The sequence below is a fragment of the Xenopus tropicalis genome, chromosome 1, assembly GCF_000004195.4.
Source record: "Xenopus tropicalis strain Nigerian chromosome 1, UCB_Xtro_10.0, whole genome shotgun sequence".
NCBI classification, from domain to species: domain Eukaryota; kingdom Metazoa; phylum Chordata; class Amphibia; order Anura; family Pipidae; genus Xenopus; species Xenopus tropicalis.
Window position 1 is genome coordinate 216,280,070 of NC_030677.2, and position 24,884 is coordinate 216,304,953.

The 24,884-nt window shown below is 48.5% G+C and overlaps 1 protein-coding gene across 1 annotated transcript in view; it reads right to left on the minus strand.

Moving 5' to 3' along the window:
- Positions 1–365: 365 nt before the first annotated feature.
- The window catches only part of LOC101730472 (nicalin-like), a 53,724-nt gene continuing 29,205 nt past the window's right edge, over positions 366–24,884 (minus strand). The window contains exons 10-15 of the mRNA XM_031895041.1: positions 7,229–7,316; positions 5,756–5,794; positions 5,067–5,230; positions 4,792–4,845; positions 1,629–1,707; positions 366–937 (exon numbers count right to left, since the gene is read on the minus strand). Of these exons, the coding sequence (XP_031750901.1) occupies positions 881–937; positions 1,629–1,707; positions 4,792–4,845; positions 5,067–5,230; positions 5,756–5,794; positions 7,229–7,316 (481 nt within the window). The 3' untranslated portion in view covers positions 366–880. The remainder of the gene's footprint in view (positions 938–1,628; positions 1,708–4,791; positions 4,846–5,066; positions 5,231–5,755; positions 5,795–7,228; positions 7,317–24,884) is intronic.

Below are 24,884 nucleotides of genomic sequence, written 5' to 3' on the forward strand. Positions count from 1 at the left end.
GGGGGATAACCCGGTGTGGCCCCGAGTAGGAAAGCCCCAGGGGGGATAACCCGGTGTGGCCCCGAGTAGGAAAGCCCCAGGGGGGATAACCCGGTGTGGCCCCGAGTAGGAAAGCCCCAGGGGGGATAACCCAGTGTGGCCCCGAGTAGGAAAGCCCCAGGGGGGATACCCAGTGTGGCCCCGAGTAGGAAAGCCCCAGGGGGGATAACCCGGTGTGGCCCCGAGTAGGAAAGCCCCAGGGGGGATAACCCGGTTTGGCCCCGAGTAGGAAAGCTCCAGGAGGGATACCCAGTGTGGCCCCGAGTAGGAAAGCCCCAGGGGGGATAACCCGGTGTGGCCCCGAGTAGGGAAGCCCCAGGGGGGATAACCCGGTGTGGCCCCGAGTAGGGAAGCCCCAGGGGGGATAACCCGGTGTGGCCCCGAGTAGGAAAGCCCCAGGGGCCACAGCATGAAGCTTCAGGGGGGGTAACTGACATTAGGCAACGTAAGTAAAGGGGGTAGTTACAGGGAGCAGCCTCCAAGCAGGGGTGGTACAGACATTGGAGGTGGCTTTCCCGCTGTTGTATGGCCACAACAAGAGGATTGTGGGAAAGGGACACATGGCACTGCCCTTGCGATTGGACCCAGTTCTGCTTTGTTCTACAGGAACAGCCAATGAGACGTCAGTGCAAACAGGCACTGCAGTGAATTATGGGTAATAAGCTGGTGGTCAAGCCCCTCAAGCAGCCCCAGACTCCTGGCTCCTCCCAGTGGGCTGTGCCAGGCTAGAGCCAATCAGCGGAGCTGCCATAGTGCCAATGTGTCGTTGGACAAAACCCCTCTGTCTCCCTATTTCCAACATGGCAGCCAAGGGCAAATTCCTCTTCTGCCACCAGGGGGGTTATTTTCTCTTTTGTCTGGCAACGAGGCAGGCATATCTGTACAGGGGCCCGAAGCTCTGAAAGAAAATAAAGGAATGAGGAGGATCTGAGGGGGCCAATGAGATGCCCACGTGCCCTCGCTGATCCCTCCTTGCCCAGTGGCCCCTGGGGGCCCAGGTTCCATTTCTGTGCAGCTTTATCTTTATATAAAGACACAAAGATCCCATTTATAACAACAGCGCCACCTGCTGTTCAGTTCGGCCGCAGTCGGCAGAAAATGACGTTTGTGAGCAGAGGAAACTGCCACTTAGGGGCCCATTTATTAACCATTGAGGGTTTTTTAGCGCTAAAAGTCTCAGGGAAAAAACACTAAACGGCTAAAAATCCGAATCCGTTTTTCAGGTTAAACGTGCCGCGTGCAGACGCCAGAGGCCCCGCCCCTTTCCTTGAAGTTCTTTCTTTTGTCACAAAAATTTAAAGGTTTTGGATTTTTGACGCTAGTTTTGTCACTGCGATTTTTCCTATCAGATTTTATTTTAGTAAATGTGCCCCATGTGAAAGCTCAGAAATGACCAGGGAAGGGCCCCGTGGCTCCTCCCATTAATGGGGAACCCTACGCGCACGTTCCTTCTCATGACCAGCAGGTGGCTCTGTTGTGTTATTATATAAACTGATAGTATCTCGAAAACTAGATAAAACCTGAATGTAAATGGCAAAAGTGCCGAGAGATTCTGATCCGTTGGTTCCAAGCAGCGTCTGTGCCCTCACCTGAACCGCCTGATGGGTCAGCGCCAAGTACCCAGCGATGAGAAACGCCATGAACAGGTCGAACACGGGGGGCTTCACTCTGGAAAAAAGAGGTGATGGGGGGGGGTTAAACAGAGTGCGGTGTCTCAGGGGGTATTTACTCAGCACCGGGGCCCCAGGATCAGTTCCAGCCAGGGCACTATCTGCAGGCACTGTGTCTGTGATAGGGGCATTAGATTGTAAGCTCACTGGGGCAGGGACTGATGGGAATGGGATAGGGGCATTAGATTGTAAGCTCACTGGGGCAGGGACTGATGGGAATGGGATAGGGACCTTAGATTGTAAGCTCACTGGGGCAGGGACTCATGGGAATGTGATAGGGACCTTAGATCGTAAGCTCACTGGGGCAGGGGCTGATGGGAATGTGATAGGGACCTTAGATCGTAAGCTCACTGGGGCAGGGACTGATGGGAATGGGATAGGGACCTTAGATTGTAAGCTCACTGGGGCAGGGACTGATGGGAATGGGATAGGGGCCTTAGATTGTAAGCTCACTGGGGCAGGGACTGATGGGAATGGGATAGGGACCTTAGATTGTAAGCTCACTGGGGCAGGGACTGATGGGAATGTGATAGGGACCTTAGATTGTAAGCTCACTGGGGCAGGGACTGATGGGAATGGGATAGGGACCTTAGATCGTAAGCTCACTGGGGCAGGGGCTGATGGGAATGTGATAGGGACCTTAGATCGTAAGCTCACTGGGGCAGGGACTGATGGGAATGTGATAGGGACCTTAGATTGTAAGCTCACTGGGGCAGGGACTCATGGGAATGTGATAGGGACCTTAGATTGTAAACTCACTGGGGCAGGGACTGATGGGAATGGGATAGGGACCTTAGATTGTAAGCTCACTGGGGCAGGGACTGATGGGAATGTGATAGGGACCTTAGATTGTAAGCTCACTGGGGCAGGGACTGATGGGAATGGGATAGGGACCTTAGATCGTAAGCTCACTGGGGCAGGGGCTGATGGGAATGTGATAGGGACCTTAGATCGTAAGCTCACTGGGGCAGGGACTGATGGGAATGTGATAGGGACCTTAGATCGTAAGCTCACTGGGGCAGGGACTCATGGGAATGTGATAGGGACCTTAGATCGTAAGCTCACTGGGGCAGGGACTGATGGGAATGGGATAGGGACCTTAGATTGTAAGCTCACTGGGGCAGGGACTGATGGGAATGTGATAGGGACCTTAGATTGTAAGCTCACTGGGGCAGGGACTGATGGGAATGGGATAGGGACCTTAGATCGTAAGCTCACTGGGGCAGGGGCTGATGGGAATGTGATAGGGACCTTAGATTGTAAGCTCACTGGGGCAGGGGCTGATGGGAATGGGATAGGGACCTTAGATTGTAAGCTCACTGGGGCAGGGGCTGATGGGAATGGGATAGGGACCTTAGATCGTAAGCTCACTGGGGCAGGGACTCATGGGAATGTGATAGGGACCTTAGATTGTAAGCTCACTGGGGCAGGGGCTGATGGGAATGGGATAGGGACCTTAGATTGTAAGCTCACTGGGGCAGGGACTGATGGGAATGTGATAGGGACCTTAGATTGTAAGCTCACTGGGGCAGGGACTGATGGGAATGGGATAGGGACCTTAGATCGTAAGCTCACTGGGGCAGGGGCTGATGGGAATGTGATAGGGACCTTAGATCGTAAGCTCACTGGGGCAGGGACTGATGGGAATGTGATAGGGACCTTAGATTGTAAGCTCACTGGGGCAGGGACTGATGGGAATGGGATAGGGACCTTAGATTGTAAGCTCACTGGGGCAGGGGCTGATGGGAATGTGATAGGGACCTTAGATCGTAAGCTCACTGGGGCAGGGACTGATGGGAATGTGATAGGGACCTTAGATTGTAAGCTCACTGGGGCAGGGGCTGATCGGAATGGGATAGGGACCTTAGATTGTAAGCTCACTGGGGCAGGGGCTGATGGGAATGTGATAGGGGCCTTAGATTGTAAGCTCACTGGGGCAGGGACTGATGGGAATGTGATAGGGACCTTAGATTGTAAGCTCACTGGGGCAGGGGCTGATGGGAATGGGATAGGGACCTTAGATTGTAAGCTCACTGGGGCAGGGACTAATGGGAATGGGATAGGGACCTTAGATTGTAAGCTCACTGGGGCAGGGACTGATGGGAATGGGATAGGGACCTTAGAGTGTAAGCTCACTGGGGCAGGGACTGATGGGAATGGGATAGGGACCTTAGATTGTAAGCTCACTGGGGCAGGGACCAATGGGGGCAGAATACACAGCTGAGTGGGGGTCTGGTTCTGCTTACTGCTCACACCCCCTCCTGACTGAAGGTTTGGGGGGAGATGCAGTTTGTGCCCATTTGGCTGTGGCACCAGTAGGGCCTTTACAGCCCAACAGTTGGCAGCAGGGCACGGTGCCAGTATGGGGGCACAATAGGCCCCTTACAGCCCGACAGTTGGCAGCAGGGCACGATGCCAGTATGGGGGCACAATAGGCCCCTTACAGCCCGACAGTTGGCAGCAGGGCATGGTGCCAGTATGGGGGCACAATAGGCCCGTTACAGCCTGACAGTTGGCAGCAGGGCACGGTGCCAGTATGGGGGCACAATAGGCCCCTTACAGCCTGACAGTTGGCAGCAGGGCACGGTGCCAGTATGGGGGCACAATACGCCCCTTACAGCCCGACAGTTGGCAGCAGGGCACGGTGCCAGTATGGGGGCACAATAGGCCCCTTACAGCCTCACAGTTGGCAGCAGGGCACGGTGCCAGTATGGGGGCACAATAGGCCCCTTACAGCCCGACAGTTGGCAGCAGGGCACGGTGCCAGTATGGGGGCACAATAGGCCCCTTACAGCCTGACAGTTGGCAGCAGGGCACTGTGCCAGTATGGGGGCACAATAGGCCCCTTACAGCCCGACAGTTGGCAGCAGGGCACGGTGCCAGTATGGGGGCACAATAGGCCCCTTACAGCCCGACAGTTGGCAGCAGGGCACGGTGCCAGTATGGGGGCACAATAGGCCCCTTACAGCCCGACAGTTGGCAGCAGGGCACGGTGCCAGTATGGGGGCACAATAGGCCCCTTACAGCCCGACAGTTGGCAGCAGGGCACGGTGCCAGTATGGGGGCACAATAGGCCCCTTACCTGTGGGACGTCATGGTCTGTTTCAGCTGATCATAGAAGACAAACTCGGGGTCACTGTAAGAGAGAAAAGGGGGCGCACTGGTTACCAGTCTGTAAGTGACCAATGGGAAAAGCCAGTATTGACGCTGGGGGTCCAGGCCCTGCAGGGGGAGTTACAGGATTCTTGATACATTAGGACAATTGGCCAATAGAAATAGATAAGGTGCTTCTGATAGGACAATGTCCCTGTAGGACCGCCCCCGAGGAACCAGTATGAGCTACAGGGAGCTGCTCACCTCTCATCCGGCCGGAACACGTGGCGCTTGGTGTCTCTCAGGTACCTCCTGAATAGAGTCTCCATGGTGATGAGCAGGGGGTGCTTCTCCCCCAATAGCTGCGCAGCGCGGGGCTGGGCCACCAACCAATCCAGGGTGGCCGTCAGGCGAGACCCATCCACCTCCTGCGAAGGAAACTCTCAGCAATTACTGGAGATAAAGGCTAAATGATGGGGGGGGGGGTGGGAGTCATTCTGCCAACTGCCCCCTGCTGCCCCTGGGGGGTTCAGTCACAGCCCCCCCTATTAGTGAGCAGCTGGTAATGCTGTGGGGGGGGGTCCCAGATTCAGAACTTATACAGAGGGGACACGAGTAGAACCCCAGGATCTGTGTATTGGGTGTAAGGGAATGCTGCCCCCATGTGCCCCAGTGGAATAAAGCCCCCAGGCAGCAAATCCCATATGGGAATGGGGCAGATACAACCCAACTGCTGAAGCAATAAATTCATTGATATGCAAGCCGGTACAGTCTGCAGCAGCCCCCCCCCAATGCCGAGGGTTCAATATCGGCCCAGTGGGACTATTTGTGTTTATCATTGGGTCCCATCGAGTAACGGAACTTGCTGCGTGTCAGTGGGATTAATATCACTGCCCAATCCCGCAGGGTGACTTCCCCTTTAATCAGCTCTTCCAAACAAACGGAAAACTCACCATTTCCCCCTGAAATATGAGAAAATCCTCTGGAATTGCCTGAAAATGAGAAGTAACATGTGATTAGCTGCACGGCCAGAAGGGGGCAGTACAGGGCTGTGTCTATTCCCTTCCCATGGGGGGGGGGGGTCTGGGCTGCAGGGGCTGATACAGCCAGAAGGGGGCAGTACAGGGCTGTGTCTATTCCCTTCCCATGGGGGGGGGGTCTGGGCTGCAGGGGCTGATACAGCCAGAAGGGGGCAGTACAGGGCTGTGTCTATTCCCTTCCATGGGGGGGGGGGTCTGGGCTACAGGGGCTGATACAGCCAGAAGGGGGCAGTACAGGGCTGTGTCTATTCCCTTCCCATGGGGGGGGGGGTCTGGGCTACAGGGGCTGATACAGCCAGAAGGGGGCAGTACAGGGCTGTGTCTATTCCCTTCCCATGGGGGGGGGGGTCTGGGCTGCAGGGGCTGATACAGCCAGAAGGGGGCAGTACAGGGCTGTGTCTATTCCCTTCCCATGGGGGGGGGGGGTCTGGGCTGCAGGGGCTGATACAGCCAGAAGGGGGCAGTACAGGGCTGTGTCTATTCCCTTCACATGGGGGGGGGGTCTGGGCTGCAGGGGCTGATACAGCCAGAAGGGGGCAGTACAGGGCTGTGTCTATTCCCTTCCCATGGGGGGGGGGGTCTGGGCTGCAGGGGCTGATACAGCCAGAAGGGGGCAGTACAGGGCTGTGTCTATTCCCTTCCCATGGGGGGGGGGGTCTGGGCTACAGGGGCTGATACAGCCAGAAGGGGGCAGTAGAGGGCTGTGTCTATTCCCTTCCCATGGGGGGGGGGGGTCTGGGCTGCAGGGGCTGATACAGCCAGAAGGGGGCAGGACAGGGCTGTGGTCTATTCCCTTCCCATGGGGGGGGGGGGTCTGGGCTACAGGGGCTGATACAGCCAGAAGGGGGCAGTAGAGGGCTGTGTCTATTCCCTTCCCATGGGGGGGGGGTCTGGGCTGCAGGGGCTGATACAGCCAGAAGGGGGCAGGACAGGGCTGTGTCTATTCCCTTCCCATGGGGGCGGGTCTGGGCTGCAGGGGCTGATACAGCCAGAAGGGGGCAGTAGAGGGCTGTGTCTATTCCCTTCCCATGGGGGGGGGGGTCTGGGCTGCAGGGGCTGATACAGCCAGAAGGGGGCAGTACAGGGCTGTGACTATTCCCTTCCCATGGGGGGGGGGGTCTGGGCTGCAGGGGCTGATACAGCCAGAAGGGGGCAGTACAGGGCTGTGTCTATTCCCTTCCCATGGGGGGGGGGTCTGGGCTGCAGGGGCTGATTCAGCCAGAAGGGGGCAGTAGAGGGCTGTGTCTATTCCCTTCCCATGGGGGGGGGGGTCTGGGCTGCAGGGGCTGATACATCCAGAAGGGGGCAAATGTATAAAGGCTGTGTATGAGCCCAGGTAGGTGGGAATGAGGAATGGGGCAGATAATGGGGCAGATGAGGCTGTACCTTCATGGGTTCTTTATAAAGGAACCTCGCCAGCGCCTCCAAAAGGACGTGTGTGTTCCTGCGTAGCTTCTCCGTATCCACCTGAGATCTAGAGTTAGCACATACGTCATAATTATATATGGGCAGGTAGGTACAGGCCCACCCGGAACCCAATATACATGAGGGTGTCTCTTCCGCCCCCCTCTGTTTGTTCCAATTATTGTCCCATAAACATAACGGCATGCAATTTTCAAACACCGGTGCCCACATGGGGGGGAACTACATTCTCCTGGAACCCAGAGCTGTTCTACTCCTACATTCTCCTGGAACCCAGAACTGTTCTACTCCTACATTCTCCTGGAACCCAGAGCTGTTCTACTCCTACATGCTCCTGAAACCCAAAACTGTTCTACTCCTACATTCTCCTGAAACCCAGAAATGTTCTACTCCTACATTATCCTGAAACCCAGAACTGTTCTACTCCTACAATCTCCTGAAACCCAGAACTGTTCTACTCCTACATTCTCCTAAAACCCAGAACTGTTCTACTCCTACATTCTCCTGAAACCCAGAACTGTTCTACTCCTACATTATCCTGAAACCCAGAACTGTTCTACTCCTACATTATCCTGAAACCCAGAACTGTTCTACTCCTACAATCTCCTGAAACCCAGAACTGTTCTACTCCTACATTCTCCTAAAACCCAGAACTGTTCTACTCCTACATTCTTCTGAAACCCAGAACTGTTCTACTCCTACATTATCCTGAAACCCAGAACTGTTCTACTCCTACATTCTCCTAAAACCCAGAACTGTTCTACTCCTACATTCTCCTGAAACCCAGAACTGTTCTACTCCTACATTATCCTGAAACCCAGAACTGTTCTACTCCTACATTCTCCTGAAACCCAAAACTGTTCTACTCCTACATTCTCCTGAAACCCAGAACTGTTCTACTCCTACATTATCCTGAAACCCAGAGCTGTTCTACTCCTACATTCTCCTGAAACCCAGAGCTGTTCTACTCCTACATTCTCCTGAAACCCAGAACTGTTCTACTCCTACATTATCCTGAAACCCAGAACTGTTCTACTCCTACATTATCCTGAAACCCAGAACTGTTCTACTCCTACAATCTCCTGAAACCCAGAACTGTTCTACTCCTACATTCTCCTAAAACCCAGAACTGTTCTACTCCTACATTCTTCTGAAACCCAGAACTGTTCTACTCCTACATTATCCTGAAACCCAGAACTGTTCTACTCCTACATTCTCCTAAAACCCAGAACTGTTCTACTCCTACATTCTCCTGAAACCCAGAACTGTTCTACTCCTACATTATCCTGAAACCCAGAACTGTTCTACTCCTACATTCTCCTGAAACCCAAAACTGTTCTACTCCTACATTCTCCTGAAACCCAGAACTGTTCTACTCCTACATTATCCTGAAACCCAGAGCTGTTCTACTCCTACATTCTCCTGAAACCCGGAGCTTTTCTACTCCTACATTCTCCTGAAACCCAGAGCTGTTTTACGCCTAAATTCTCCTGAAACCCAGAGCTGTTCTACTCCTACATTCTCCTGAAACCCAGAGCTGTTTCACTCCTAAATTCTCCTGAAACCCAGAGCTGTTTTACTCCTAAATTCTCCTGAAACCCAGAGCTGTTCTACTCCTAAATTCTCCTGAAACCCAGAGCTGTTCTACTCCTACATTCTCCTGAAACCCAGAGCTGTTCTACTCCTAAATTCTCCTGAAACCCAGAGCTGTTCTACTCCTAAATTCTCCTGAAACCCAGAGCTGTTTTACTCCTACATTCTCCTGAAACCCAGAGCAGTTCTACTCCTACATTCTCCTGAAACCCAGAGCTGTTCTACTCCTACATTCTCCTGAAACCCAGAGCAGTTCTACTCCTACATTCTCCTGAAACCCAGAGCTGTTTTACTCCTACATTCTCCTGAAACCCAGAGCTGTTCTACTCCTAAATTCTCCTGAAACCCAGAGCTGTTTTACTCCTACATTCTCCTGAAACCCAGAGCAGTTCTACTCCTACATTCTCCTGAAACCCAGAGCAGTTCTACTCCTACATTCTCCTGAAACCCAGAGCTGTTCTACTCCTAAATTCTCCTGAAACCCAGAGCTGTTTTACTCCTACATTCTCCTGAAACCCAGAGCAGTTCTACTCCTACATTCTCCTGAAACCCAGAGCTGTTTTACTCCTACATTCTCCTGAAACCCAGAGCTGTTCTACTCCTAAATTCTCCTGAAACCCAGAGCTGTTTTACTCCTACATTCTCCTGAAACCCAGAGCTGTTCTACTCCTAAATTCTCCTGAAACCCAGAACTGTTCTACTCCTACATTCTCCTGAAACCCAGAACTGTTCTACTCCTACATTCACTAGGAACCTAGAGCTGTTCTACTCCTACATTATCCTGAAACCCAGAACTGTTCTACTCCTACAATCTCCTGAGACCCAGAACCGTTCTACTCCTACATTCTCCTGAAACCCAGAACTCTTCTACTCCTACATTCTCCTGAAACCCAGAGCTGTTTTACTACTACATTTTCCTGAAACCCAGAACTGTTCTACTCCTACATTCTCCTGAAACCAAGAACTGTTCTACTCCTACATTCTCCTGAAACTGAGAACTGTTCTACTCCTACATTCACCAGGAACCCAGAGCTATTCTACTCCTACATTCTCCTGAAACCAAGAGCTGTTCTACTCCTAAATTCTCCTGAAACCCAGAGCTGTTCTACTCCTACATTCTCCTGAAACCCAGAACTGTTCTACTCCTACATTCTCCTGAAACCCAGAACTGTTCTACTCCTACATTCTCCTGAAACCTAGAACTGTTGTACTCCTACATTCACCAGGAACCCAGAGCTGTTCTACTCGTACATTTTCCTGAAACCCAGAACTGTTCTACTTCTACATTCTCCTGAAACCCAGAACTCTTCTACTCCTACATTCTCCTGAAACCCAGAACTCTTCTACTCCTACATTCTCCTGAAACCCAGAGCTGTTCTACTTCTACATTCTCCTGAAACCCAGAGCTGTTCTACTTCTACATTCTCCTGAAACACAGAACTGTTCTACTCCTACATTCTCCTGCGACCCAGAACTGTTCTACTCCTACATTCTCCTTGAACAAAGAGCTGTTCTACTTCTACATTCTCCTGAAACCCAGAGCTGTTCTACTCCTACATTCTCCTGAAACCTACAGATGTTCTACTCCTAAATTCTCCTGTGACCCAGAACTGTTCTACTCCTACATTCTCCTGAAACCCAGAGATGTTCTACTCCTAAATTCTTCTGAACCCCAGAGCTGTTTTACTCCTACATTCTCCTGAAACCCAGAGCTGTTCTACTCCTACATTCTCCTGAAACCCAGAACTGTTCTACTCCTACATTCTCCTGAAACCCAGAGCTGTTCTACTCCTACATTCTCCTGAAACCCAGAGCTGTTCTACTCCTACATTCTCCTGAAACCCAGAACTGTTCTACCTCTACAATTTCCTGAAACCCAGAGCTGTTCTACTTCTACATTCTCCTGAAACCCAGAAGTGTTCTACTCCTACATTCACAAGGAACCCAGAGCTGTTCTACTCCTACATTCTCCTGAAACCCAGAACTGTTCTACTCCTACATTCTCCTGAAACCCAGAGCTGTTCTACTCCTACATTCTCCTGAAACCCAGAGCTGCTCTACTCCTACATTCTCCTGAAACCCAGAACTGTTCTACTCCTACATTCTCCTGAAACCCAGAACTGTTCTACTCCTACATTCTCCTGAAACCTAGAACTGTTGTACTCCTACATTCACCAGGAACCCAGAGCTGTTCTACTCGTACATTTTCCTGAAACCCAGAACTGTTCTACTTCTACATTCTCCTGAAACCCAGAACTCTTCTACTCCTACATTCTCCTGAAACCCAGAACTCTTCTACTCCTACATTCTCCTGAAACCCAGAGCTGTTTTACTCAAATATTCTCCTGAACCCCAGAGCAGTTCTACTCCTACATTCTCCTGAAACCCAGAGCTGTTTTACTCCTACATTCTCCTGAAACCCAAAGCTGTTCTACTCCTAAATTCTCCTGAAACCCAGAACTGTTCTACTCCTGCATTTTCCTGAAACCAAGAACTGTTCTACTCCTGCATTCTCCTGAAACCCAGAACTGTTCTACGCCGACATTCTCCTGAAACCCAGAGCTGTTCTATGTCTACATTTTCCTGAAACCCAGAGCTGTTCTACGTCTAAATTCTCCTGAAACCCAGAACTGTTCTACTCCTACACTTTCCTGAAACCCAGAGCTGTTCTACCTCTACATTCTCCTGAAACCCAGAACTGTTCTACTACTACATTTTCCTGAAACCCAGAACTGTTCTACTCCTACATTCTCCTGAAACCAAGAACTGTTGTACTCCTACATTCTCCTGAAACTGAGAACTGTTCTACTCCTACATTCACCAGGAACCCAGAGCTATTCTACTCCTACATTCTCCTGAAACCCAGAGCTGTTCTACTCCTAAATTCTCCTGAAACCCAGAGCTGTTCTACTCCTACATTCTCCTGCAACCCAGAACTGTTCAACTCCTACATTCTCCTGAAACCCAGAGCTGTTCTACTCCTACATTCTCCTGAAACCCAGAACTGTTCTACTCCTACATTCTCCTGAAACCCAGAACTGTTCTACTCCTACATTCTCCTGAAACCCAGAACTGTTGTACTCCTACATTCACCAGGAACCCAGAGCTGTTCTACTCGTACATTTTCCTGAAACCCAGAACTGTTCTACTTCTACATTCTCCTGAAACCCAGAACTCTTCTACTCCTACATTCTCCTGAAACCCAGAACTGTTCTACTCCTACATTCTCCTGAAACCCAGAGCTGTTTTACTCAAATATTCTCCTGAACCCCAGAGCAGTTCTACTCCTACATTCTCCTGAAACCCAGAGCTGTTTTACTCCTACATTCTCCTGAAACCCAAAGCTGTTCTACTCCTAAATTCTCCTGAAACCCAGAACTGTTCTACTCCTGCATTTTCCTGAAACCAAGAGCTGTTCTACTCCTGCATTCTCCTGAAACCCAGAACTGTTCTACGCCGACATTCTCCTGAAACCCAGAGCTGTTCTATGTCTACATTTTCCTGAAACCCAGAGCTGTTCTACGTCTAAATTCTCCTGAAACCCAGAACTGTTCTACTCCTACACTTTCCTGAAACCCAGAGCTGTTCTACCTCTACATTCTCCTGAAACCCAGAACTGTTCTACTACTACATTTTCCTGAAACCCAGAACTGTTCTACTCCTACATTCTCCTGAAACCAAGAACTGTTCTACTCCTACATTCTCCTGAAACTGAGAACTGTTCTACTCCTACATTCACCAGGAACCCAGAGCTATTCTACTCCTACATTCTCCTGAAACCCAGAGCTGTTCTACTCCTAAATTCTCCTGAAACCCAGAGCTGTTCTACTCCTACGTTCTCCTGCAACCCAGAACTGTTCCACTCCTACATTCTCCTTAAACCCAGAGCTGTTCTACTTCTGCATTCTCCTGAAACCCAGAGCTGTTCTACTCCTACATTATCCTGAAACCCAGAACTGTTCTACTCCTACAATCTCCTGAGACCCAGAACTGTTCTACTCCTACATTCTCCTAAAACCTAGAGATGTTCTACTCCTAAATTCTCCTGTGACCCAGAACTGTTCTACTCCTACATTCTCCTTAAACCCAGAGATGTTCTACTCCTAAAATCTCCTGAACCCCAGAGCTGTTCTACTCCTACATTCTCCTGAAACCCAGAGCTGTTCTACTCCTACATTCTCCTGAAACCCAGAGCTGTTCTACTCCTACATTCTCCTGAAACACAGAACTGTTCTACTCCTACATTCTCCTGAAACCCAGAACTGTTCTACCTCTACAATTTCCTGAAACCCAGAGCTGTTCTACTTCTACATTTTCCTGAAACCCAGAGCTGTTCTACTCCTACATTCTCCTGAAACCAAGAAGTGTTCTACTCCTACATTCTCCTGAAACCCAGAACTGTTCTACTCCTAAAATCTCCTGAAACCCAGAGCTGTTCTTCTCCTACATTCTCCTGAAACCCAGAGCTGTTCCACTCCTACATTCTCCTGAAACCCAGAGCTGTTCTACTCCTACATTCTCCTGAAACCTAGAACTGTTCTACTCCTACATTCTCCTTAAACCCAGAGCTGTTCTACTTCTACATTCTCCTAAAACCCAGAACTGTTCTACTCCTACATTGTCCTGAAACCCAGAACTGTTCTACTCCTACATTCACAAGGAACCCAGAGCTGTTCTAATCGTACATTTTCCTGAAACCCAAAACTGTTCTACTCCTACAACTTCTCTAAACCCAGAACTGTTCTACTCCTAAAACCTCCTGAAACCCATAACTGTTCTACTCCTACATTCTCCTGAAACCCAGAGCTTTTCTACTCCTACATTCTCCTGAAACCCAGAGCTGTTCTACTCCTACATTCTCCTGAAACCCAGAACTGTTCTACTCCTACATTCTCCTGAAACCCAGAACTGTTCTACTCCTACATTCTCCTGAAACCCAGAACTGTTCTACTGCTACATTCTCCTGAAACCCAGAACTGTTCTACTCCTACATTCTCCTGAAACCCAGAACTGTTCTACTCCTACATTCACCAGGAACCCAGAGCTTTTCTACTCCTACATTATCCTGAAACCCAGAACTGTTCTACTCCTACAATCCCCTGAGACCCAGAACTGTTCTACTCCTACATTCTCCTGAAACCCAGACCTGTTCTACTCCTACATTCTCCTAAAACCCAGAACTGTTCTACTCCTACATTCTCCTGAAACCCAGAACTGTTCTACTCCTACATTCTCCTGAAACCCAGAGCTGTTCTACTTCTACATTCTCCTGAAACCCAGAGCTGTTCTACTCCTACATTCTCCTGAAACCCAGAACTGTTCTACTCCTACATTCACCAGGAACCCAGAGCTGTTCTACTCCTACATTCTCCTGAAACCCAGAACTGTTCTACTCCTACAATCTCCTGAAACCCAGAGCTGTTCTACTTCTACATTCTCCTGAAACCCAGAGCTGTTCTACTCCTACATTCTCCTGAAACCCAGAACTGTTCTACTCCTACATTCACCAGGAACCCAGAGCTGTTCTACTCCTACATTCACCTGAAACCCAGAACTGTTCTACTCCTACAATCTCCTGAAACCCAGAGCTGTTCTACTCCTACATTCTCCTGAAACCCAGAACTGTTCTACTGCTACATTCTCCTGAAACCCAGAACTGTTCTACTCCTACATTCTCCTGAAACCCAGAACTGTTCTACTCCTACATTCACCAGGAACCCAGAGCTTTTCTACTCCTACATTATCCTGAAACCCAGAACTGTTCTACTCCTACAATCCCCTGAGACCCAGAACTGTTCTACTCCTACATTCTCCTGAAACCCAGACCTGTTCTACTCCTACATTCTCCTAAAACCCAGAACTGTTTTACTCCTACATTCTCCTGAAACCCAGAACTGTTCTACTCCTACATTCTCCTGAAACCCAGAGCTGTTCTACTTCTACATTCTCCTGAAACCCAGAGCTGTTCTACTCCTACATTCTCCTGAAACCCAGAACTGTTCTACTCCTACATTCTCCTGAAACCCAGAACTGTTCTACTCCTACAATCTCCTGAAACCCAGAGCTGTTCTACTCCTACATTCTCCTGAAACCCAGAGCTGTTCTACTCCTACATTCTCCTGAAACCCAGAACTGTTCTACTCCTACATTCACCAGGAACCCAGAGCTGTTCTACTCCTACATTCACCTGAAACCCAGAACTGTTCTACTCCTACAATCTCCTGAAACCCAGAGCTGTTCTACTCCTACATTCTCCTGAAACCCAGAGCTGTTCCACTCCTAAATTCTCCTGAAATCCAGAGCTGTTCTATTCCTACATTCTCCTGAAACCCAGAACTGTTCTACTCCTACATTCTCCTGAAACCCAGAACTGTTCTACTCCTACATTCTCCTGAAACCAAGAACTGTTCTACTCCTACATTCTCCTGAAACCCAGAACTGTTCTACTCCTACATTCTCCTGAACCCCAGAGCTGTTCTACTCCTACATTCTCCTGAAACCCAGAACTGTTCTACTCCTACATTCTCCTGAAACCAAGAACTGTTCTACTCCTACATTCTCCTGAAACCCAGAGCTGTTCTACTCCTACATTCTCCTGAAACCCAGAGCTGTTCTACTCCTAAATTCTCCTGAAATCCAGAGCTGTTCTATTCCTACATTCTCCTGAAACCCAGAACTGTTCTACTCCTACATTCTCCTGAAACCCAGAACTGTTCTACTCCTACATTCTCCTGAAACCAAGAACTGTTCTACTCCTACATTCTCCTGAAACCCAGAACTGTTCTACTCCTACATTCTCCTGAAACCCAGAGCTGTTCTACTCCTACATTCTCCTGAAACCCAGAACTGTTCTACTCCTACATTCTCCTGAAACCCAGAGCTGTTCTACTTCTACATTCTCCTGAAACCCAGAACTGTTCTACTCCTACATTGACCTTAAACCCAGAACTGTTCTACTCCTACATTCACCAGGAACCCAGAGCTGTTCTACTCGTACATTTTCCTGAAACCCAAAACTGTTCTACTCCTACAACCTCCTGAAACCCATAACTGTTATACTCCTACATTCTCCTTAAACCCAGAGCTGTTCTACTCCTACATTCTCCTGAAACCCAGAGCTGTTCTACTCCTACATTCTCCTGAAACCCAGAACTGTTCTACTCCTACATTCTACTGAAACCAAGAACTGTTCTACTCCTACATTCTCCTGAAACCCAGAACTGTTCTACTGCTACATTCTCCTGAAACCCAGAACTGTTCTACTCCTACATTCTCCTGAAACCCAGAACTGTTCTACCCCTACATTCACCAGGAACCCAGAGCTTTTCTACTCCTACATTATCCTGAAACCCAGAACTGTTCTACTCCTACAATCTCCTGAGACCCAGAACTGTTCTACTCCTACATTCAACTGAAACCCAGAGCTGTTCTACTCCTACATTCTCCTTAAACCCAGAACTGTTTAACTCCTACATTCTCCTGAAACCCAGAACTGTTCTACTCCTACATTCTCCTGAAACCCAGAGCTGTTCTACTTCTACATTCTCCTGAAACCCAGAGCTGTTCTACTCCTACATTCTCCTGAAACCCAGAACTGTTCTACTCCTACATTCACCAGGAACCCAGAGCTGTTCTACTCCTACATTCTCCTGAAACCCAGAACTGTTCTACTCCTACAATCTCCTGAAACCCAGAGCTGTTCTACTTCTACATTCTCCTGAAACCCAGAGCTGTTCTACTCCTACATTCTCCTGAAACCCAGAACTGTTCTACTCCTACATTCACCAGGAACCCAGAGCTGTTCTACTCCTACATTCTCCTGAAACCCAGAACTGTTCTACTCCTACAATCTCCGGAAACCCAGAGCTGTTCTTCTCCTACATTCTCCTGAAACCCAGAGCTGTTCTACTCCTAAATTCTCCTGAAATCCAGAGCTGTTATATTCCTACATTCTCCTGCAACCCAGAACTGTTCTACTCCTACATTCTCCTGAAACCCAGAACTGTTCTACTCCTACATTCTCCTGAAACCAAGAACTGTTCTACTCCTACATTATCCTGAAACCCAGAACTGTTCTACTCCTACATTCTCCTGAAACCCAGAGCTGTTCTACTCCTACATTCTCCTGAAACCCAGAGCTGTTCTACTCCTATATTCTCCTGAAACCCAGAACTGTTCTACTCCTACAATCTCCTGAAACCAAGAACTGTTCTACTCCTACATTCTCCTGAAACCCAGAGCTGTTCTACTCCTACATTCCCCAAGAACCCACAGCTGTTCTACTCCTAAATTCTCCTGAAATCCAGAGCTGTTATATTCCTACATTCTCCTGCAACCCAGAACTGTTCTACTCCTACATTCTCCTGAAACCCAGAACTGTTCTACTCCTACATTCTCCTGAAACCAAGAACTGTTCTACTCCTACATTATCCTGAAACCCAGAACTGTTCTACTCCTACATTCTCCTGAAACCCAGAGCTGTTCTACTCCTACATTCTCCTGAAACCCAGAGCTGTTCTACTCCTATATTCTCCTGAAACCCAGAACTGTTCTACTCCTACAATCTCCTGAAACCAAGAACTGTTCTACTCCTACATTCTCCTGAAACCCAGAGCTGTTCTACTCCTACATTCCCCAAGAACCCAGAGCTGTTCTACTCCTACATTCCCCAGGAACCCAGAGCTGTTCTACTCCTACATTCCCCAGGAACCCAGAGCTCTTCTACTCCTACATTTACTGGGAACCCAGAGCTGTTCTACTCCTACATTTACCAGGAACCCAGAGCTCTTCTACTCCTACATTCACCAGGAACCCAGAGCCCTTCTACTCCTACATTCACCGGGAACCCAGAACTGTTCTACTCCTACATTCACAAGGAACCCAGAGCTGTTCTGCTCCTACATTATCCTGAAACCCAGAACTGTTCTACTCCTACAATCTGCTGAGACCCAGAACTGTTCTACTCCTACATTCTCCTTAAACCCAGAGCTGTTCTACTCCTACATTCTCGTTAAACCCAGAACTGTTTTACTCCTACATTCTCCTTAAACCCAGAACTGTTCTACTCCTACATTCTCCTGAAACCCAGAGCTGTTCTACTCCTACATTCTCCTGAAACCCAGAACTGTTCTACTCCTACATTCACCAGGAAACCAGAGCTGTTCTACTCCTACATTCTCCTGAAACCCAGAACTGTTCTACTCCTACAATCTCCTTAAACCCAGAGCAGTTCTACTCCTACATTCTCCTGAAACCCAGAGCTGTTCTATTCCTACATTCTCCTGAAACCCAGAACTGTCCAACTCCTACATTCTCCTGAAACCCAGAACTGTTCTACTCCTACATTCTCCTGAAACCCAGAACTGGTCTACTCCTACATTCTCCTTAAACCCAGAACTGTCCTACTCCTACATTCTCCTGAAACCCAGAACTGTTCTACTCCTACATTCTCCTGAAACCCATAACTGGTCTACTCCTACATTCTCCTGAAACCCAGAACTGTTCTACTCCTACATTCTCCTGAAACCCAGAGCTGTTCTACTCCTACATTCTCCTGAAACCCAGAACTGTTTTACTCCTACAATCTCCTGAAACCCAGAACTGTTCTACTCCTACATTCTCCTGAAACCCAGAGCTCTTCAACTCCTATATTCTCCTGAAACCCAGAGCTGTTCTACTCCTACATTCCCCAAGAACCCAGAGCTCTTCTACTCCTATATTCTCCTGAACCCCAGAGCTCTTCTACTCCTACATTCCCCAAGAACCCAGAGCTCTTCTATTCCTACATTCTCCTGAAAGCCAGAGCTGTTCTATTCCTACATTTACCAGGAACCCAGAGCTGTTCTACTCCTACATTTACCAGGAACCCAGAGCTGTTCTACTTCTACATTCTCCTGAAAGCCAGAGCTGTTCTACTCCTACATTTACCAGGAACCCAGAGCTGTTCTACTCCTACATTTACCAGGAACCCAGAGCTGTTCTACTCATACATTCACTGGGAACCCAGAGCTGTTCTACTCCTACATTCTCCTTAAAGCCAGAGCTGTTCTACTCCTACATTCTCCTGGATCCCAGAACTGTTCTACTCCTACATTCTCCTGAAACCCGGAGCTGTTCTACTCCTACATTCTCCTGAAACCCAGAGCTGTTCTACTCCTACATTCACTGAGAACCCAGAGCTGTTCTACTCCTACATTCACCGGGAACCCAGATTTGTTCTACTCCTACATTCACCGGGAACCCAGAGCTGTTCTACTCCTACATTCACCTGAAACCCAGAGCTGTTCTACTCCTACATTCACAGGGAACCCAGAGCTGTTCTACTCCTACATTCACCGGGAACCCAGAACTGTTCTAATCCTACATTCACCAAGAACCCAGAGCTGTTCTACTCCTACATTGACCAGGAACCCAGAGCTGTTCTACTCCTACATTCTTCTGAAACCCAGAGCTGTTCTACTCCTACATTCACCGAGAACCCAGAAATGCGCTACTCCTACATTCTCCAGGAACCCAGAACTGTTCTATTCCTACATTCACCGGGAACCCAGAAATGTTCTACTCCTACATTTTCCAGGAACACAGAGCTGTTCTACTCTCATATTTTCAAGGAACCCAGAGCTTTTCTACTCCTACATTCTCCTGAAACCCAGAACTGTTCTACTCCTACATTCACCAGGAACCCAGAGCTGTTCTACTCCTACATTCTCCTGAAACCCAGAGCAGTTCTACTCCTAAATTCTCCTGAAACCTAGAGCTGTTCTATTCCTACATTCTCCTGAAACCCAGAATTGTTCTACTCCTACAATCTCCTGAAACCCAGAGCAGTTCTACTCCTACATTCTCCGGAAACCCAGAGCAGTTCTACTCCTAAATTCTCCTGAAACCCAGAGCTGTTCCATTCCTACATTTTCCTGAAACCCAGAACTGTTCTACTCCTACATTCTCCTGAAACCAAGAACTGGTAACATAGTAACATAGTAGTAACATAGTAAGTTGGGTTGAAAAAAGACGTACGTCCATCACGTTCAACCATAATGCCTATATATAACCTGCCTAACTACAAGTTGATCCAGAGGAAGGCAAAAAAACTGGTCTACTCCTACATTCTCCTGAAACCAAGAACTGTTCTACTCCTACATTCTCCTGAAACCCAGAGCTGTTCTACTCCTACATACTCCTGAAACCCAGAACTGTTCTACTCCTACAATCTCCTGAAACCCAGAACTGTTCTACTCCTACATTCTCCTGAAACCCAGAGCTCTTCAACTCCTATATTCTCCTGAAACCCAGAGCTGTTCTACTCCTACATTCCCCAAGAACCCAGAGCTCTTCTACTCCTATATTCTCCTGAACCCCAGAGCTCTTCTACTCCAACATTCCCCAAGATCCCAGAGCTCTTCTATTCCTACATTCTCCTGAAAGCCAGAGCTGTTCTACTCCTACATTTACCAGGAACCCAGAGCTGTTCTACTCCTACATTTACCAGGAACCCAGAGCTGTTCTACTCCTACATTCTCCTGAAAGCCAGAGCTGTTCTACTCCTACATTTACCAGGAACCCAGAGCTGTTCTACTCCTACATTTACCAGGAACCCAGAGCTGTTCTACTCATACATTCACTGGGAACCCAGAGCTGTTCTACTCCTACATTCTCCTTAAAGCCAGAGCTGTTCTACTCCTACATTCTCCTGGAACCCAGAACTGTTCTACTCCTACATTCTCCTGAAACCCGGAGCTGTTCTACTCCTACATTCTCCTGAAACCCAGAGCTGTTCTACTCCTACATTCACTGGGAACCCAGAACTGTTCTACTCCTACGTTCACTGGGAACCCAGAGCTGTTCTACTCCTACATTCACCAGGAACCCAGATTTGTTCTACTCCTACATTCACCGGGAACCCAGAGCTGTTCTACTCCTACATTCACCTTAAACCCAGAGCTGTTCTACTCCTACATTCACAGGGAACCCAGAGCTGTTCTACTCCTACATTCACCGGGAACCCAGAAATGCTCTACTCCTACATTCTCCAGGAACCCAGAACTGTTCTATTCCTACATTCACCGGGAACCCAGAAATGTTCTACTCCTACATTGTCCAGGAACACAGAGCTGTTCTACTCTCATATTTTCAAGGAACCCAGAGCTTTTCTACTCCTACATTCTCCTGAAACCCAGAACTGTTCTACTCCTACATTCACCAGGAACCCAGAGCTGTTCTACTCCTACATTCTCCTGAAACCCAGAACTGTTCAACTCCTACAATCTCCTGAAACCCAGAGCAGTTCTACTCCTACATTCTCCTGAAACCCAGAGCAGTTCTACTCCTAAATTCTCCTGAAACCCAGAGCTGTTCTATTCCTACATTCTCCTGAAACCCAGAACTGTCCTACTCCTACATTTTCCTGAAACCCAGAACTGTTCTACTCCTACATTCTCCTGAAACCAAGAACTGGTCTACTCCTACATTCTCCTGAAACCAAGAACTGTTCTACTCCTACATTCTCCTGAAACCCAGAGCTGTTCTACTCCTACATCCTCCTGAAACCCAGAACTGTTCTACTCCTACAATCTCCTGAAACCCAGAACTGTTCTACTCCTACATTCACTGGGAACCCAGAGCTGTTCTACTCCTACATTCTCCTGAAAGCCAGAGCTGTTCTACTCCTACATTTACCAGGAACCCAGAGCTGTTCTACTCCTACATTCACCAGGAACCCAGAGCCCTTCTACTCCTACATTCACCGGGAACCCAGAGCTGTTCTACTCCTAAATTCTCCTTAAAGCCAGAGCTGTTCTACTCCTACATTCTCCTGGAACCCAGAACTGTTCTACTCCAACATTCTCCTGAAACCCGGAGCTGTTCTACATCTACATTCTCCTGAAACCCAGAGCTGTTCTACTCCTACATTCACTGGGAACCCAGAACTGTTCTACTCCTACATTCACCAGGAACCCAGATTTGTTCTACTCCTACATTCACCGGGAACCCAGAGCTGTTCTACTCCTACATTCACCTTAAACCCAGAGCTGTTCTACTCCTACATTCACAGGGAACCAAGAGCTGTTCTACTCCTACATTCACCAGGAACCAGAACTGTTCTAATCCTATATTCACCAGGAACCCAGAGCTGTTCTACTCCTACATTGACCAGGAACCCAGAGCTGTTCTACTCCTACATTCTTCTCAAACCCAGAGCTGTTCTACTCCTACATTCACCGGGAACCCAGAGCTGTTCTACTCCTACATTCACCGGGAACCCAGAAATGTTCTACTCCTACATCCTCAAGGAACCCAGAACTGTTCTATTCCTACATTCACCGGGAACCCAGAAATGTTCTACTCCTACATTTTCCAGGAACACAGAGCTGTTCTACTCTCATATTTTCCAGGAACCCAGAGCTGTTCTACTCTCACATTCTCCTTGAACCCAGAACTGTTCTACTCCTACATTCTCCAGGAACTAAGAACTGTTCTACTCCTATATTCTCAGGGAACCCAGAGCTGTTCTACTCCTACATTCTCAGGGAACCCAGAGCTGTTCTACTTCTACATTCTCCAGGAACCCAGAACTGTTCTACTCCTACATTCTCCAGGAACCCACAGCTGTTCTACTCCTAAATTCTCCTGAAACCCAGAGCTGTTCTACTCCTACATTCTCTAGGAACCCAGAGCTGTTCTACTCCTACATTCTCTAGGAACACAGAGCTGTTCTACTCCTACATTCACCGGGAACCCAGAAATACTCTACTCCTACATTCACCAGGAACCCAGAGCTGTTTCATTCCTACATTCACCGGGAACCCAGAAATGTTCTACTCCTACATTCTCTAGGAACCCAGAGCTTTTCTACTCTCACATTCTCCTGGAACCCAGAGCTGTTCTACTCCTACAGTTTCCAGGAACACAGAGCTGTTCTATTCTCACATTCTCCTGGAACCCAGAGCTGTTCTACTCTCACATTTTCCAGGAACCCAGAGCTGTTCTACTCTCACATTCTCCTTGAACCCAGAACTGTTCTACTCCTACATTCACCAGGAACTAAGAACTGTTCTACTCCTTTATTCTCAGGGAACCCAGAGCTGTTCTACTCCTACATTCTCAGGGAACCCAGAGCTGTTCTACTCTCACATTCACCTGAAACCCAGAGCTGTTCTACTCCTACATTCACCGGGAACTCAGAGCTGTTCTACTCTCACATTCACCTGAAACCCAGAGCTGTTCTACTCCTACATTCACCGGGAACCCAGAACTGTTCTACTCCTACATTCACCAGGAACCCAGAGCTGTTCTACTCCTACATTCACCAGGAACCCAGAGCTGTTCTACTCCTACATTCTTCTGAAACCCAGAGCTGTTCTACTCCTACATTCACCGGGAACCCAGAAATGTTCTACTCCTACATTCTCCAGGAACCCAGAACTGTTCTATTCCTACATTCACCGGGAACCCAGAAATGTTCTACTCCTTCATTTTCCAGGAACACAGAGCTGTTCTACTCTCATATTTTCCAGGAACCCAGAGCTGTTCTACTCTCACATTCTCCTTGAACCCAGAGCTGTTCTACTCCTACATTCTCCAGGAACTAAGAACTGTTCTACTCCTATATTCTCAGGGAACCCAGAGCTGTTCTACTCCTACATTCTCAGGGAACCCAGAGCTGTTCTACTTCTACATTCTCCAGGAACCCAGTGCTGTTCTACTCATACATTCTCCAGGAACCCACAGCTGTTCTACTCCTAAATTCTCCTGAAACCCAGAAATGTTTTACTCCTATATTCTCAGGGAACCCAGAGCTGTTCTACTTCTACATTCTCCAGGAACCCAGTGCTGTTCTACTCTCACATTCTCCTGGAACCCAGAACTGTTCTACTCCTACATTCTCCAGGAACTAAGAACTGTTCTACTCCTATATTCTCAGGGAACCCAGAGCTGTTCTACTTCTACATTCTCCAGGAACCCAGTGCTGTTCTACTTCTACATTCTCCAGGAACCCAGTGCTGTTCTACTTCTACATTCTCCAGGATTCCAGTGCTGTTCTACTCTCACATTCTGCTGGAACCCAGAACTGTTCTACTCCTACACTCTCCAGGAACTAAGAACTGTTCTACTCCTTTATTCTCAGGGAACCCAGAGCTGTTCTACTCCTACATTCTCAGGGAACCCAGAGCTCTTCTACTCACATTTTCCAGGAACCCAGAGCTGTTCTACTCTCACATTCTCCTGGAACCCAGAACTGTTCTACTCCTACATTCTCCAGGAACTAAGAACTGATCTACTCCTATATTCTCAGGGAACCCAGAGCTGTTCTACTCCTACATTCTCCAGGAACACAGAGCTGTTCTACTTCTACATTCTCCAGGAACCCAGTGCTGTTCTACTCTCACATTCTCCTTGAACCCAGAACTGTTCTACTCCTACATTCTCCAGGAACTAAGAACTGTTCTACTCCTATATTCTCAGGGAACCCAGAGCTGTTCTACGCCTACATTCTCCAGGAGCCCAGTGCTGTTCTACTTCTACATTCTCCAGGAACCCAGTGCTGTTCTACTCCTACATTCTCCAGGAACTAAGAACTGTTCTACTCCTACATTCTCCTTTAACCCAGAACTGTTCTACTCCTACATTCACTGGGAACCCAGAACTGTTCTACTCCTACATTCACTGAGAACCTAGAGCTGTTCTACTCCTACATTCACCGGGAACCCAGATTTGTTCTACTCCTACATTCACCGGGAACCCAGAGCTGTTCTACTCCTACATTCTCCTGAAACCCAGAGCTGTTCTACTCCTACATTCACAGGGAACCCAGAGCTGTTCTACTCCTACATTCACCGGGAACCCAGAACTGTTCTAATCCTACATTCACCAGGAACCAAGAGCTGTTCTACTCCTACATTGACCAGGAACCCAGAGCTGTTCAACTCCTACATTCTTCTGAAACCCAGAACTGTTCTACTCCTACATTCACCGGGAACCCAGAAATGCTCTACTCCTACATTCTCCAGGAACCCAGAACTGTTAAATT